General features: G+C 30.7%; 1 protein-coding gene across 4 annotated transcripts in view; it reads right to left on the bottom strand.

The window, feature by feature from the left end:
- The window catches only part of LOC108685209 (tyrosine-protein kinase PR2), a 330,449-nt gene that overhangs the window by 178,575 nt on the left and 135,065 nt on the right, over positions 1-16,809 (bottom strand). For 3 of the 4 annotated variants that reach the window (XM_018189894.1, XM_018189895.1, XM_018189898.1), the window contains one exon: positions 9,259-9,383. In XM_018189894.1, the coding sequence (XP_018045383.1) occupies positions 9,259-9,383 (125 nt within the window). The remainder of the gene's footprint in view (positions 1-9,258; positions 9,384-16,809) is intronic. The other variant, XM_018189897.1, reaches the window with a different exon arrangement.

Below are 16,809 nucleotides of genomic sequence, written 5' to 3'. Positions count from 1 at the left end.
ATTGCAAAGCGACTTATGTAAGTCAAATGGGAAGAAAATTAAATACTAGAATTTCTCAGCGTAGAAACCACATTAAATGAAACACTAGCAATCATTCTATTACCGAACACAGAATTAATTACGAACATGATTTTTTTTGGGAGAACGTCGAAATACTTGATATGGAACAGTATCTAAATAAAAAGTTAATCTCGGAATTCTTCACATGCGAAATAATGGTCTTAATTTGCGGTCTGACACGGATAGTTTATATCATATTTATTTATCGATTTTAAACGATCTAAAATATTCTTGAAAAGTTTTTATATTGAAAAATTATTTAATATACTTCTTTTTTTCCTTCTTTTATTTTGTTATTTACATAACAATTGTTAGGACAACCTCTGTAAGACAAAACAATTCAATTATGTTCTTGATGCTCTATTGTGAATATGTTTTATTTGTAATCTTTTTCATTTTATCAATTTATTTGAGATGAAGTGTAATTGGCAATGTAATTAATCCAAAGTTTCAGGACAGCTGCTTTGCTTCTTGGGGTGAGTCACATATCAAACTACATATATTTTGTTAAATCTATCCACTAATTATGATAAAGTTAATTTTAACAGATTTAATACATCAAATCTGTCAATTTAATGTCTGATCCATCCTTTGCATACAAAGGAATGACAAATATTTAGTATGTATTTACTGACGAAAACTTCAAAATGAGTCGAAACGTTCAAATTTTTATGAAATGAAAAAATGGAAAAAGGAAAAAAATATTTTCATTTGTGTACTGTCAACAATACTATATTCTCATTCGCCTGATTTAATTTGTACTATTGTTTTAATTTGATGAGTCCATATTTTTGCATTTTCTTATTTGTTTATTATTAATTTTTATGTAACTTTTTAGATTCATCGAAGATGGTTGACTATTAGTTAACTAACGAGCCCTATAAAAAGTCGATCGGTCAAATATTTTTTTCTCAATATGTAGAGCAGAGGGGGAGGACAACTTTGAACTTTACAAATTAAAAATGAACTATTCTTCTCTGTTATTACAAAATGTAATTTTTGAAATGGCAACACAGTTATAAATAATCGTCTAATAATAGCTGCCGCAGTTACAATTGATAATCTAATCTAGAAGCGTTTTGTGTTTTTGTGCCTTCGTACTAAACGTTTCGTCTCGCACACGTAAGCATTTTTAAATTAAACTATTAATTAACATTTTGTTGTGCTGTGTGTTTCTTCTTATGTCCATATCTACGTAATAAAAATAAAAATTTGATTTTTATCGATATTCTGATAAACAAAATAAGATTTTTTTTTCAATGTGACTGATGAGGTACATTTGAACAAATCAAACGGGGCACTTTTAGAACATTTCAGTCGCAATTGTCGCTACGTGAGCTCCCATAATTCCTTCGCGACTAGATATGAATAAGTTACATTTATTAAGTTGGACTATGTAGGTTATTATTAAAAGATTTTAGTAAAACGATAATGACGACAATATACTGTACATTTGTAATCGCTTCGAAGTATAATAGGTAGATACAAATACATAGTTTTTTAATATCTTTTCACACTTAATAATTAGCTATAGATTACAGGATATAGCCTGTAAAACTTGTGTGAAATTGACCTCTAATATTAAAAAAAAATCGATTTTTTTTTTTTTTGCATTCATCGTTTGCTCACGAATGTTCCGTTGACATTTTCGTTGGCTCACCCTTAGTTCAAAAGATATACGAAAATTAAACTTTGGAGGGCCAATTTCACGCTAGCTTCCCAAATTTCACACTAGTCCCCCAATATTCAAAAAATTAATTTTTTTTTCTTTTTGCATTCGTTTGCTCATCGTTTGTTCACGAATGCCCCGTTGATATTTTTGTTTGCTCTCCCTTAGTTTTAAGTTATGTGCATTTTAATTTTGGGATACTTTTTGGATTTTTGAAAATTCCGTACTTCCTTTGAGATATAAACGGGTATAAACGAATGCTCTTTCGAATGATTTTGATCACACTGTGATCAGAAAAAATTACATGTAAAACAATATATTATAATTGGTAATTTTGGGACTAACCATTAAGGATGTATATTTTCACATTTAAATAAAGTTATAACTTACAAATAAAACTTTTCTTTTTTAGTTATAGTAATTAAATGATTTGCAAAAGTAAATTTACAATTGAAATTAATTTTATAGAAATATTTATAATATAAATAATCCGCCAACGAATTATAATTTTTTAAGCTGTTATCGATGTATACAAACGTAAAAATGTAAATATATTTTTAAAATTGAGATGTCTGTGAAAAACTGTGAATGCAGCAGTGTAGGAATAAAAACATCTGGATACTGACAATGAATATAGACCGATGTCTTTTTAGATGCACAATATTCGCACAAATGTAAAAATGGTAAGCAAAATAAAAATGTAATATTGACAGCAAAAGACACTATATATGATCCTGAGTTTTACATATAATTATTCATTTATAATGCATATTATGTACGCATATATGCATTCATATATTAATATTTACATATTGACATACAAATATTTTTCGTTTAATATATGCTATAATTGCTGATTAAGTCAGAGCTTATCTGAAAATTTTTACCATCATTTATGTAAATGACTTTTATTTGTTTTTATTTGTTTTCGCTCGTTAATGGTAGCTTGGTTTATTAATTTGTTCGCAACAGTGAAGATAACAGGTTAAAATTTGATGAAAATTTTTCTTTTATAGAGACCTAACGAAATCGATAGCAAGGCTAATTTGGTGTGAGGGCACTTTTCATATTACATATCCTGCTATACACTCTTTACTAGTGCCTAATTTTAAGATATAATCACTGTAAAATACATTGTAAAAATGATATGTAATATTCCATAAATAATACGTGTATTACAAAATTTATCTAATTGAAATATATAAAATTATGCAATTTTAGAAATATTAATATTTTTTCTTGTAATTGTGTAAATATATCTTTATTATAGACAGAAAGTTACAATAACAATAGTATATTTTCAGTATAATTTTTATGTTTAAATGTACAAATTTTTATAATATTCTATATAACATAATGGTAATATATTAATATTTTTACGTATATATGGATAACACAGCTTAAAAAAATTATAATTTGATTAGGGATTATGTACAAATAATTCTAAAATTCTAAAATTAATTCCAATAGTAATTTTGCAAATCATTTAATTATTATAAAAAAAGAAAAGTTTTATTTGTAAGTTATAACTTTACTTAAATGTGAAAATATACATCCTTAATAATTGGTCCCAAAATTACTCATTATAATTGTTTTACATGTAATTTTTGACAGTGTGGCCAGAGTCATTCAAAAAAACATCGTTTATACCCGTTTATATCTCTTTGAAACGTTTATATCTCAAGGGAAGTACGGAAATTTTTCAAAAATCTAATAAGTAGCCCAAAATTAAATTGCGCATAACTTTCAAACTAAGGAAAAATAAACGAAAATGTCAACAGGACATTCGTGAACAAATGAGCAAACGAATGCAAAAAGAAAAAAATCGATTTTTGAATATGTATTGGGGAGCCAGCTTCACACGGGTGTCTGTAACCTATAATTTGTACAGTATATATATATATATATATATATATATATATAGAATCTGCCGAGGTAGCAAAGTTTGTCATTTTGACATCATATTTTGGGTCTTTACTGACTTGGGCCATTACTGATTTAATGAAGTCAAATTAACATTCGAATGTTACAAACGATTGACGTCATCGGTGGGCTGTCATTTTAATGTTATATCTTGGTCCTTTATTGATCATTATATTATCCAACAGGCAACTTATGACGTCAATATGACGTCATGGACGTTAGTGTGCCGTCAAATGATGTCAAATAAAACCTATGATCACTTTTTAATCACTTGAATTTGATGTCAAAACGACGAACTTTGTTCCCTGAGTGGATTATCTGACATGATTTTTTTTAATCTTTCTGATTGTGCCCAACTTCATTATCGAGCATAACACTAGAATTCAATGAGATCAGATAATTCGGGAAATTAAACAACGGATCCATATTCTGTAATAGATTTCTGTAATAGATTCTAATATTTATGTCTTTATGTTATATATAAAAAGCAATAATTATTTGAGTACTTTATTCTTTAATTTGTTTGTTATTTTAGGTAAAAGTGCATATTTATAAGAGAAAAACTACAAGTAATATTATTGAAGAAGACATTAAGAATGCTATACTACAGGTGATAAATAAAACTATGAGCTTAGAGCAGCTGCAAGTGCCTATAATATAAAACCGAATACATTATTTTATCGTTTAAAGAATTATGAAAATAATAAAAAATTAAAAAGCGAAGAATGTTCTTCAAAATTTTCGATTAACCAGGTGTTTACAAATGCCGAAGAAGGAATGCTAGAAAGTTATTTATTGAAAAGTTCTAAAATGAATTATAGCTTAATATATCACCAAGCCAGAATTCTAGCATATGAATACGCCGTAGCTTTAAATAAATGTTTCTCTAAGTGGATGAATAACTGCATTGCTGGACTAGACTGGATAAAAAGTTTTATGAAGAAGCATAAAAAAACTTCGTCGCGAAAACTGGAAAATATGAGCCTATCTAGCAATCAGTTTCAACAAATAATGTAACAGAATTACAAAATAATTATGAGGAAGTACTTCGCAAGTCTCAATTCACTCTTGATTGCATATATAATTTGGATGAAACCAATGTAACAGTTGTACAAGCATCAAATTTATCACGCAAAAACAAGTGGGTCAATGTGCATCTGCTGAAAGAAGGCAATTAATTACGATTGTGCCATTATTAATGTTACAAGAAACATTCAATACCATCAGTTTTTATATTTCCGAGAGTTTCATGAAAACATGCTTATTGGACCTTCAAATGGGAGCATTGGTTTCATTAATAGTTCTACAAGTGATTGGATGACTGAAAAATTGTTTCTGAGAGTGTTAAAGCACATAAAAAAAGTAACAAAGTGTTACAAGAATAATATGATATTATTGCTATTTGATAATCACGAAAGTCATTGCACAATAGATGTTATACAGTTTTGCCATGAAAATAGCATTATTCTTCTTATTTTTCCTCCACACTACACTCATTGGCTTCAGTCTCTGTCACAGTTATGAGATCGTTTAAGCAGAGACTTTCAATTGCACAAAATAATTGATTGCTTAACTATCCTAGAAAAACGAATCACAATCCAGAATTTAACAGGTATTGCCTGCCTATAATGCTGCATTTACACCCAACAATATCATTTCAAAGTTTTCGAAGTCTGGTATTTACCCATTCAATAAAAATGCAGTCACCGACTTGAATGTGCGGAGACTTTGAATGTGCGGAGGTAACAAATCCTTCTACAAAATTAATTTCTACAGAACCAACAGTTCCTATTGATCAAGGATCTTCAAATGTAAACGTTTACACTAATGAATGAATACATCAATTATCATAGATATTTCATTTCCAATTGAAAATCAGATAGTCGAATCTAATTTTACTGAAAACGCAACTATGAATTCAGATTTTTCGGTTGACGGTTATATTATCTAAAATAGAATAAGATCTTTTCCTAAAGCTCTGCGGAAAGAAGGAATAAGGGAAAGGAAAAACGGAAAATCACGCATTTTAACAAGCATTCAGGAAAAGAATAAAATAGAGAAAGTAGAACGACAAAAACATTTGTAAAAATCAGCATTGTGCTTTAATAAGAAGCGAGCAATCATCATCGAAGAAAAATAAAAAGGCTTCCATATCTAAAAGTTTTGAAAATTTAAGTTTAAAATTAAATTAATCAGGTGATTGTTCTTTTTCAGTTATTCAGTAAATGACGACTGTAACTTACATTTCATCGATGAAGACCAACAAATGTTTTCAACATCAAATAATGAATTAAACTAGAGAATTTAAATCCAGGTATTTCGTATTAGTGAAATGTTCATCACAAAAGACAAATTCGTCCTACAGAGTAGGGAAGAAAACAACGTTCTCACGTTTATGTCAACTTTCTTAAAACAAACTTTCTAAAAACAAACGAAATTTAACAAATTTTTCTTTACTAAACTAACTAAGGAAAATAAGTGGTCTATCAATAAGATTGATATAATTGCCAAGTTACCATCACCAATTAAAATTGGAAAAATTTCCAGCACTGCATCAATGCGTTTGATTTCGACTTTTCAATTACATTAGTATTAGGATACATTAATTTTTTCAAGAATTTTTAATTGTTCTTTCAACTTAACTAATTTATTTTATTGCTTTTATAAGAGTTTTTTTCCTAAGAAAAAGATAATGTATTTAATAAACCTAAATTTTTATAATTTAAGAATTTATAATATTATGTTTTGAATTTTATTTTGATTAACATAATCATTAAACTTTTTTAAGAGTTTTTAATTTTTGTTTTTGTACTTTTATATTAAAAAAAATGTACTCCTATTTATATAAATAAATTAGTATATAAGAAACATTTAATCTTTCATTTTTATAATGCATTCAAAACTGTCAGAATAATTCAAAACTGTCCTCTCCCCCCCCTCCCCCTCAAGGAGGGGTACTTTTGAACATAGAATGTGCTTTTTTAAAATATAAATAAAATACATATATTGTTATGATATTTGTTTCAATGTGATTTATTATTGTTCCTCATCTGTAGTAACTACTACAATAAAAATTCAAATAATTTCATTACATAATAATTTTGGCCTAAGAAGAAAAAGTTCGAAGCTACCTCCGTCTCTCCTATCAGATTTGGTTTTTGAGTACTTACAGTGCTCGAAGGCTAATTTGTTATTCTAAAGACATACAATAATCCTTCAGCTTTCTAGTGGAATTCATTTTGGGTAGTTTGAACCATTCTACAAGCTATCTTGTTAGTAGCACGACGAGACCAAGCAGGTCTCGTCGTGCTACTAACAAGAGAACCGATTCTCACCAATTTTAATAAGCTTTGAATATATTGTAGAGCACAAAAAAAATATTATCCACATTTTTTTGTTTGTGCTTATCTCGAGATTTAGGGGATGAAATATTCTCTCGAAGAAAAATCGTTTTTTTTTCTTTCGAATATCATTGAAACTATAAAAAATAGAAAAAAATTTCCCAGAATGAAAACTGAATGACTTTAAAAATACTTTAGAATTACAATTTAAAAAAATTTTTTTTTGTTATTTATTATGCATGCCGTATATACATGTAAGTACCCGTATATAAGCGCTGAATTTATTACAAAAGACTTCGAATTTCTAAAATTTTAAAGATATATTATTAAATTTTAAAGATATATTATTAAATTTTAAAGATATTTTATTTTATAGATATATCGAGATATTTTCTTGACGAATTGTACTATCGAAAAACTTATGAAAAAAAAAAATCAATTTTTTTTGACCCTCTAATGTAGAAAATCTTTTTAAAGAAGAAATACCATAAGATTTGAAAGATGAGCTCTAAAAATATATGCGGACGTATCAATGGACACGCTCAGGACTCAGCTGATTAAACTTACTACTAAATGTCTTCACCCGGGATAGATCGTAATACAATTAGGAGTTAAAAATTTTTTTTATTTCTTACGTTTTTTTCTCCTTTTTCATAAGAAGAAATAACTTCATAAGATCCCTAATCTACATTGTGATAAGCTATTTTATTCTGTGTATTAATATTTTAAAGTAAATAATTTTGAGCCATTCAGGCTAGTAATATGCTAGCAATATAAAGCAATATATAGCAATACATATATACAGTATTAACAATACTTGCCAATATTGTGCGCAATAGATGACAATACACAGGAAAAAAACAATACAATAGCAATGCCAACATTAAAGTGTGTTGTATTGCCATAATTAATAATCACATTTTTTTAATAGTGATTGACCCTTCGGAGTTTAATAATAGCTAAAATAAATGTATGGTAAAATAATGCCAATCAAATGTTTGGTTAATTTAACCAAATATAATGTCGTTTTTACAAATATTTAATAAATATTATCAAACTGTTATCATTTGATACTTACTAAATTACTGATTACTTACTAAATATTTATAAAATTACATTATTTTTGAGTATATATTAACCAAACATTTGATTGGCATTTGTTCTAACAAAATATTTCATATATATATTTTTTTTATATATGTTTATATATATTTCAATCTTTTATTTCTGCATAATTTCTTACAAAAAAATTCTTATGCTTATATTACTCCTAAGGATGCTCTCATATTCTACCCAGAGGATAATATGAGCACCAACATTTGCATTAAAAGAATCAATTTCAATACTAAAATACATAAAATATCAACAAATCTATCAAATGTGCACATCTTTTAATTCTTCATATATGCTAGATAAAATATTTCCTTAAGTGCTCATAATATCCCATCCTACATTAATTATTTTTTATATCAAAATCGGAATCAGTGATTCAAAAAAACCTCTTTGAAATCAATTATTATGCATATTAGAAAATTGTAAAACTCAAATCTGTCATTTTGAAATTCTTAATTCTGAGATCAGAATTGTGTTCAGCGATCCGAAAAATTTATAAATTTTTAAACTTATAAATAGATTTTATCGTAATGATATAATCTTTCACTTTTGGCTACTTTTTCAGCGATCGATCCCATTATGGACTGATTCGATAGATAATAAAAAAAAAGTTTGAAAATTTGTTTGTTTTAGATTTAACACTCTGTATCTTCTAAACGAATTAATTGAATTTAAAAAATCAAACATAAGAATGTAGAAAATTGAAAAACTTTCCTAATGATATATCATTTGATCTCCTTTCCTGTTTGAAATCTTTAGGGATCCCTACTTATGGGATAAGTTTTGGTTTAACTTTGAAATTGAAGGTAAGAATTATATGTCAAAAAATGTCCCCTCTTCAATATATATCAATTTATTTTTGCATTTTTTCGAAAAATTTCATCATTTTTATAGAAATTATTCAGTCTGTTTCGTTTTCGACCAACCTTTTTGGGCCCCCCCCCCCCCCCCCTCGTTTTGGGCCAACCTGTATGTATATAATATTTCAATTATAAATTATCTATCAAGATTTTATTCATTATCTTTCAATTCTTTTTAACATCATATTACATCAATAACATAAAGAAATATTAAAAAGTATCGCAAATAATAAGAAGAATAACATTAGATAAATATAAACTTATTGCCATAAATAATAAAAAATTACTGTACATTTATTGGACTCACGGTGGCTTGCTTCTTTTTGTTATATTGTTTTGCTTGAATTTCCCTCAATTCGTTTCTTGCGTTGCTTGATTCATGTTCAATGGATAAAGAATGGCCAGAAGGGGAAGAACCTACAAAGAAATGTATCATATATCAGAAACATAATACAAAATGATATGATGATCCATGATGATTAATTGAAATATTATCTTGAATAATTACTTTTTCGAAAAGAATTGTCTAGTTTAAAAGACAAAATAATATTAAAAAATATCTTTGAAGTTTTTTGAAAGTAGATTTCACAAGTTTTTTTTCTTTTTACGGCTTGCCTTTTTATAGCTATTACAGCTGTTTTAGATTATGACATCAGAAACAAGAAAAATTCATTTAGAAAATTCTTGCAAACCATTATTAAAATGTATTTTTTAATAAAACAATATTTGCAGTCAAAAATAGACTTATCAAATACGTACTCTCTTTGTTTCGATTTCAATAAATAACCATACAGGAGGATTGCAAGACAGCAAAATGACACGTGTAATTGGAAAATCTTAGAGTAGACAAAAAAAGAATATCAAAGAACGAGCCAAAGGATAGTAAAAACACAAAAGTGAGAAGCCACAAAGAATAAAGACGTGAAAAGCAAAAAGGAAATGAGGTTAGTTAATACACAGTATAAAAAATAAGGTTGAATTCGGAATTTTACCAAATGCGAATAAAGATGAAAAAAGAAGAATCGCAAGGTGCTCGGAATTATCTACTGATAAAGCAAAATCGATAACACAGGAATTAATTGATCAATACATTAAAAAATTAATGGATAATCTAGAAAATGACAAATATAATGTGAATATAGAGAAAGAAAGAGAAAAAGAAAGTAAAAAGAGTAAAATAATCTTGGATCATTTAATTGCAAAACCGAGAGTTGGAAGCGAAGGAACATCAAGTAAGAAAGGAAGAAATGAAGCTAAAAATAGAATAGAAATAGAAAATAAATTCTTAAGAAAATTTGAAAGACACAAGGAAAGTCATAAAATCACCTACAAAAAGAGGAAAATTCTACAAGGAAAAAGAAGCACCATCAAAAGAGAATATAAAAACATGACATGAAATTGATAAGAGACGTAAAAGAAGAGTTGATAAATACAAAAGAAGAAACAAAGAACTCAAGGATGAATGAAGAAAGAAAGAGGAGTGATGGGAAAGAAGAATCATGGAGGTGAACAAAATAAAAAAAATTTGTTGATGGAAAATGGAATAGAGAAAAAATTACGAGAAAAAATAAAAAATTAGAAATAGCAGAAGAGACGAGAGAGAAAAAAGAAAAAAAGAACATTATAATAAAAGAAATAATAAAAAGAAGTACACTAGAAGATGAACGAATGAGGAGGTAACCATAAAAGAAACGTTCTGGATGAGAAGAGAAACAAAATAATAGCACAAATAATAACAGCAAAGCTTGAAAATAAGGAGCAAAAGAGAGGAATAATAAAGAAAAAAGACTTGAAAGACAAAGTCGTATTTAGGACAACAATTTGAAAAGAGAGGCAAATATAAAAAAATATTACGCATAATAACGGAAGTTGAAAAAAGCAAAAGAATTGAAATGAAGATTGATTACAAAAAACAAGTTAATAAGAGAAAGTTCATCTGGAAGAGAAAGAAAAGCTTAAACAAAATTTTTAGAGCAGACAGAGCTCTATAGGCCCAAAAGAGCTTACAGAGCGAATTAAAGCCCATGGGGCTGTTCCGTCAGGATCAGCGGGGAATGGCGGGGTAGAGAAGAGGAGCCGGAGATGGACAAAGAAAAAGCAAACACAGTTATATGAAACATAAGAAAAAATAAAGAGGAAAAAAGTCGAATTTGACAATTCGAGAAATAAAAATTAAATTGATTTTGGGAGTGTTGCAGGATTGGGTGACAAAGATACACAATTCTGAATTTAATTAGAAACATAATCAAAATAGTCGAGAGGGGGGGAGAGGGAGATAGGGGAGGGGAAGAGAAAGAGAGCATCAAAGAAAAAGCGATGGGAGGAATTATCACAAGAGTAAGGAAGAATATTAAGAAAAAAAACGAGATTAAAATAGAAAAAAACAAAGACAGAAAGAGTAAAAATGAAGAGAATAATCATAGGAAAGAAATGGAAATTAAGTAGTAACAATATAAGCAAGGAATAAAATTATAAAAGAAATTAAAACTTTAATAGGAGAATGATAAAGAAAATCTTTTAATGAGAAGAGGAAAGGTTTTTTTTAGGATAGGGAATAAAGAGACAATTATATGGGAGAAATAATGGGGATGAGGTAAGCAGAAAGTCAAAGGATAAGATAAACACAGAGAGCAACAAGTGACTGGAAGAAATAGAAAAGGAAGAATGGGATAGTTTGAAATACAACTGAAAGTGAGAATTTATATATATTTATATATATAAGAGCAAAAGAGAATTCAATTATGCAATAAGAAATACAAAAATAAGAGAGAAAATTAATAGGTTAATTGTAGAAGAAAGAATAGAATTGGATCATTTACCAATTTGTGTTTATATTTAAGTACTTTAAGACTCAAAGATAGAGGAAAATATAGAGGAAAATATTAGGACAAAAATCTAAACAATAAATATAAACAAAGAAAGGGATTAAGAAATTTTAAAATCACGGAATTTAGAGAAACAAGATTGAAGGACTCATGGATTTAAAAAAAGGGATAAAGATGTAACTACTAACTTTTGCACGAATATAGCTTAGTCGGAACGCAAAAAAGATCTGTATCGGAAGCGAGATGCAAATTAAATAGACTAGGCATTTATTATAATAACAAAAATGCAGTTTATTATAATACTGATAAATATATGTTTGTATCATTTAATGTTCGCTGTGATGTTTAGTCGCATAAGTTGGTCTAAATACAGACGAGATGCATATCGTGGCACACACGGAATGAATATGTGTTTATGTATTTGTATATGTATGTGTGTAAATGTGTATGTGTATGTATTGTTAAATGCGATTCGTGGAACGCAGTCTGTCACGGCGAATACCGCAGATGGCTTTTTCTGCACACGCAATATTCGTGTGTTGAACGGAACGCAGGGCGCGGGCCGGCAATTAGCTGCATAACGCGTCGCATGGATGATTGTTTACACGAATGCAAGATGAGAACATCAGGCGCAAATCGTGGCGCAGTACATCGGCGGGCGTCTCTAATGCAATAGGGAATGCAGTATAGAATTTATGCGGCGTTTGACAGCCGCGAACCCTCGGCGGAGGAGGAGAAATCTCCACTCCTAGTTACTATTGAGGCTGATGCTAGGTGTACAAATATGAAATGACGATTTGAGAAACAGATGGTACATCAATGCAGTGTGAAGTACAAAGATTTAACATTATATGCCATTTTATTGTTCCATCAACAAACGCACAAAGTGATTTGATTGAAAAGTGTTTGCACAGTATTGTGTTGCTGTGTTTAATATGACGAAATTTGTATCAAATAAGGAGCATTCGCGGACAGCATTAATATTTTGTTTTCATTTGAAGAAAACTGCTGCGGAATCATACCGATTACTTGGAGAAGCTTATGATGAAAGCTCCATCGCAAAAAACATGTAAACAATGGTTTCAGTGTTTCAAAATTGGAGATTTCGATGTTGCAGACAAGGAACACGGAAAACCGCCCAAAAAAAGTACGAAGACGTGGAATTGCAAACATTGCTGGATGAAGATGATTCACGAACACAAATACAACGCAGAGCAATTGAGCGTTAGTCAACAAGCTTCCAATCGCCTACGAGAGATGGGAAAGATTCAGAAAGTCGGCAGATGGGTGCCACATGAATTGAACGAGAGACAGATGGAGAGGCAAAAACATATGTGAAATTTTGCTCAAACAATACAGAAGAAAGTCATTAGTATCGTTACTGGGGATGAAAAATGGATATTTTATGAGAATCCCAAACGCAAAAAATCATGGGTAGACCCAGGCGCACCATCCACATCGATCGCAAGACCGAATCGCTTTGGCAGGAAGACGATGCTCTGTGTTTGGTGGGACCAGAAGGGTGTGGTCTATTAAGCTATTGAAATCTGGCGAAACGGTTAATACCAAACGCTATCAACAACAATTGATCGATTTGAACCGTTCGCTGCTTAAAAAACGATCAGAATACCAAAAGAGGCAACACAAGGTCATTTTTCTCCATGACAATGCTCCATCACATATGGCAAAACCGATTCGGGACACGTTGGAAGCACTCAGCTGGGAAAGTCTACCCCATGCGGCTTACACATCAGACTTGGCTCCTTCTGATTACCACTTGTTTGCATCGATGGGTCACGCACTTGCTGAGCAGCGCTTTGGTTCGTACGAAGATGTGAAAAAATGGCTTGATGAATGGTTCGCGGCAAAAGGAGAAGATTTTTACTGGCGTGGTATCCACAAATTGTCCGAAAGATGGGAAAAATGTGTAACTATTATAGCAATGGAGCATACTTTGAATAAATCTCTTTTTATCATTCTTCCGAATTTAACGTGTTTTTTTTTTGGGAAAAAAATCGTCATTTCACACCTAGTATTTATTGAGCGTTAGTTATCGATTGTCGAGAAAATTCAATGGAGACAAAATATTCTACTATATATTGGGTCATTTAAAAAGTATCCGCGGTTTTTTGTCACTAGATGGTATTGATGGTCATATATTGGGCAACACTAATCCGATTGTGTCAAACGAACGCGCGTCTGAAAGATGACATTTTAGGTTACATTTTTTGTAAACAAAGTTTTTTTGTAAACAAATTCATCAATCGTGTCAAAAGTTATATTGGTTTGAAAATGAGTGAAATTTCTGAAGAAATACGCTATGTGCTTTTTTACTACAAAAAAGGCAAAAACGCAAGACAAACATGCAGAAAAATTTGTGAAGTTTACGCGGATGCTGTAAGTGAACGCAAGACACAGGAGTGGTTTGTTCGATTTCGTTCTGGAAATTTTGATGTCAAAGATCGACATCGCTCTGGTCGGCCAGTTAAAAAGTCGATGAAATTTTGCAACTGATCGAGCAAGACCGACATGTGAGCTATCAGGAGATAGCCAATGCATTAAGAATCAACCATGTGACAGTTTGGATTTATTTGAAAAAGGCTGGCTACGCAAAGAAATTTGATCGAATTTCCATCAGTGAAACACTAAAACGTAATGAAATCGACCCATTTCTGAAGCAAATCATCACGGGCGATGAAAAATGGGTAAAATACAAGAATATTGTTCATAAAAGATTATGGGGAAACGCGGCGAACCATCACAAACGACTTCAAAGCCTGGATTGATGGCAAATAAGGTGGTGCTGTGTGTATGATGGGATTGGAAGGGAGTCGTCCATCATGAGGTGTTACCACATGGCCTAACGATTAATTTAAAGCTCTACTGTTCATAACTAGATAGATTACAGGAAGCGATTAAGGAAAAACAACCAGAATTGATAAACAGAAAAGGTGTTGTCTTCCATTACAATGCCAGACCACACACATCTTTGATGACGCGCCAAAAATTGAGGGAGCTTGATTGGGAATTTGATGCATCCACCGTATAGCCTGGACCTTGCACTACCACTTGTTTCGATCTCTGCAAAACTGTATTGATGGAAAAACATTGGCCGACAAAAGAGTTGCCGAAAATCACTTGAAAAAGTTTTTCGCCGATAAACCACAGAAGTTCTACACGGATGGAATTATGAAATTACCTGAAAAATGGCAAAAGATTATAGATAATAATGGCCAATATATACTTGATTAAAATTGATTTCCAATAAAGAAAAATTTTATTCAAAAATTGAACAAAAAACCGATACTTTTTAAATGACCCAATATTCCCTGATTTTTGTCGGTGCAACAAGTGTGAATTAGTGAAGGCTGCAGTCGAAAACGCTTGGAATATTGGGAGTACAAATTAATTCGGTCCGTTTTTTTGTACATTTATTTCAAAACAAAATGAATGAACAGATCAATTAAAGTATTGTCCATTGCTGCCTACTACTTTTTCCTATTTCTCAGGCAATTTTCGAATTCCATCTCGAAAAAATGATTCATCTTTGGAGGTGATCCAATTTTGCAGCCAATTTTCGATTTCTGCGAAAGAAATGAACCGGTGACTTGCCAAATCGTGCTGCATCCTTTGGAACAACTAGTAATCAGAAGGAGCAATGTCCAATAAGGCATCCAATTTCCTTGTTTTTAAATCATTCCCATGGCTCTCAATCGTACAGAAACGACTTGTTGAGTTATTCCCAATGATTCTGCAAACTCCTCTTGCGTGACCTTTGACTCTGATCTTCTTCGAGTAATGTCTCTAATTCTTGTCTTCGAATTTTTTTGGCTGTCCAGAGCGAAGTTTGTCTTCAACGCTGAAATATCCATCCTTGAAACGTCGAAACCATTCCCTACATGATTTATCAGTTGGAGCAGTATCACCATAAACTTCGACAAGCATTCGATGGGCTTCAGCCGCACTTTTCTTCCAATTAAAGCAGAAAATAAAAACCTCCCGCAAATGTTGCTTGATTAACACAAAAATCGACATTCCAAATACAGTAAATTAAGATTTTTGTATGAAACTCAAAGCGATATAAACTGAATATTATTAGCAGATGTTTTAACCTCTTTGAAACCGCCAAAATCAGCTGTCACTATGAACCATTCATAATAGCTGGAACCATCTTTAGGGAAACGGACCGAATTAATTTGTACTCTCAATAGAATACACTTTATCCTGAAATTCTCGTCGACACAGCGAAATATAGAAGAATTGGTTCGCTGTCGATAATGCTCGAGTGACAAAGTATATACCCTCTACTTTTTCATTATATATTAAGCCGATTGCTAAGATTCGAAACATGTTGGAGCGGATCAGGAACGGAATAGCCGCCGTTAGCAATTCGCAGCTTATAAATGGATTATTGGTTCCGCTCGCAATTAACAATACGAGCGGGAGAGACGTCAGCGGTAATCAGTTTCGGAAGTCTTCAACGAAATGGCTGTCACTCGTATACTTTATTTATTTTTGTTAGTAATTTATGATAAAATTTTCATGTGTATGTGTGGCAACCCTGTTCCGCATCTTTAGTAACTCTATTTTCCGTTTGTAAAAAGAAAAGCTTATGTCTTTTTTAATTTCTTTTGTATTGGCCTTTTTATAAGTTTCAGAATAAAGGTATTGTTAAATTATATCTCTCTAAATTAATTTAAGCGCCCACGAAATCATAATTCTAACAGATTATGGATTAGAAACGCAGTAAGTGTAAGAAATAGACGTGTCAAAAATTCTTGAAATTATTTCAAAAAGATTGTTGCTAATTAGAATAGTTATTAAGTGTACAACTTTGCTTCCACCGTTTATCTATAGATGGCTTTAGCGATAAGTGGTGGTCGAAATAAATAGATCATAAACGTCATACAATAAACTTGGGCATCTGTCAACATAACCCCATAGAGACATTAGTCGATTTGTGTCTGCATCATAAAGTTATTCTCGATTGAAAATGTCAGTTTACGAGCCAAATTCTC

The sequence above is a fragment of the Atta colombica genome, unplaced genomic scaffold (assembly GCF_001594045.1).
Source record: "Atta colombica isolate Treedump-2 unplaced genomic scaffold, Acol1.0 scaffold147, whole genome shotgun sequence".
In the NCBI taxonomy this organism is placed as follows: domain Eukaryota; kingdom Metazoa; phylum Arthropoda; class Insecta; order Hymenoptera; family Formicidae; genus Atta; species Atta colombica.
The sequence above is the reverse complement of the archived record's forward strand: the minus strand, read 5'-3'. Positions and strand labels throughout refer to the sequence as shown.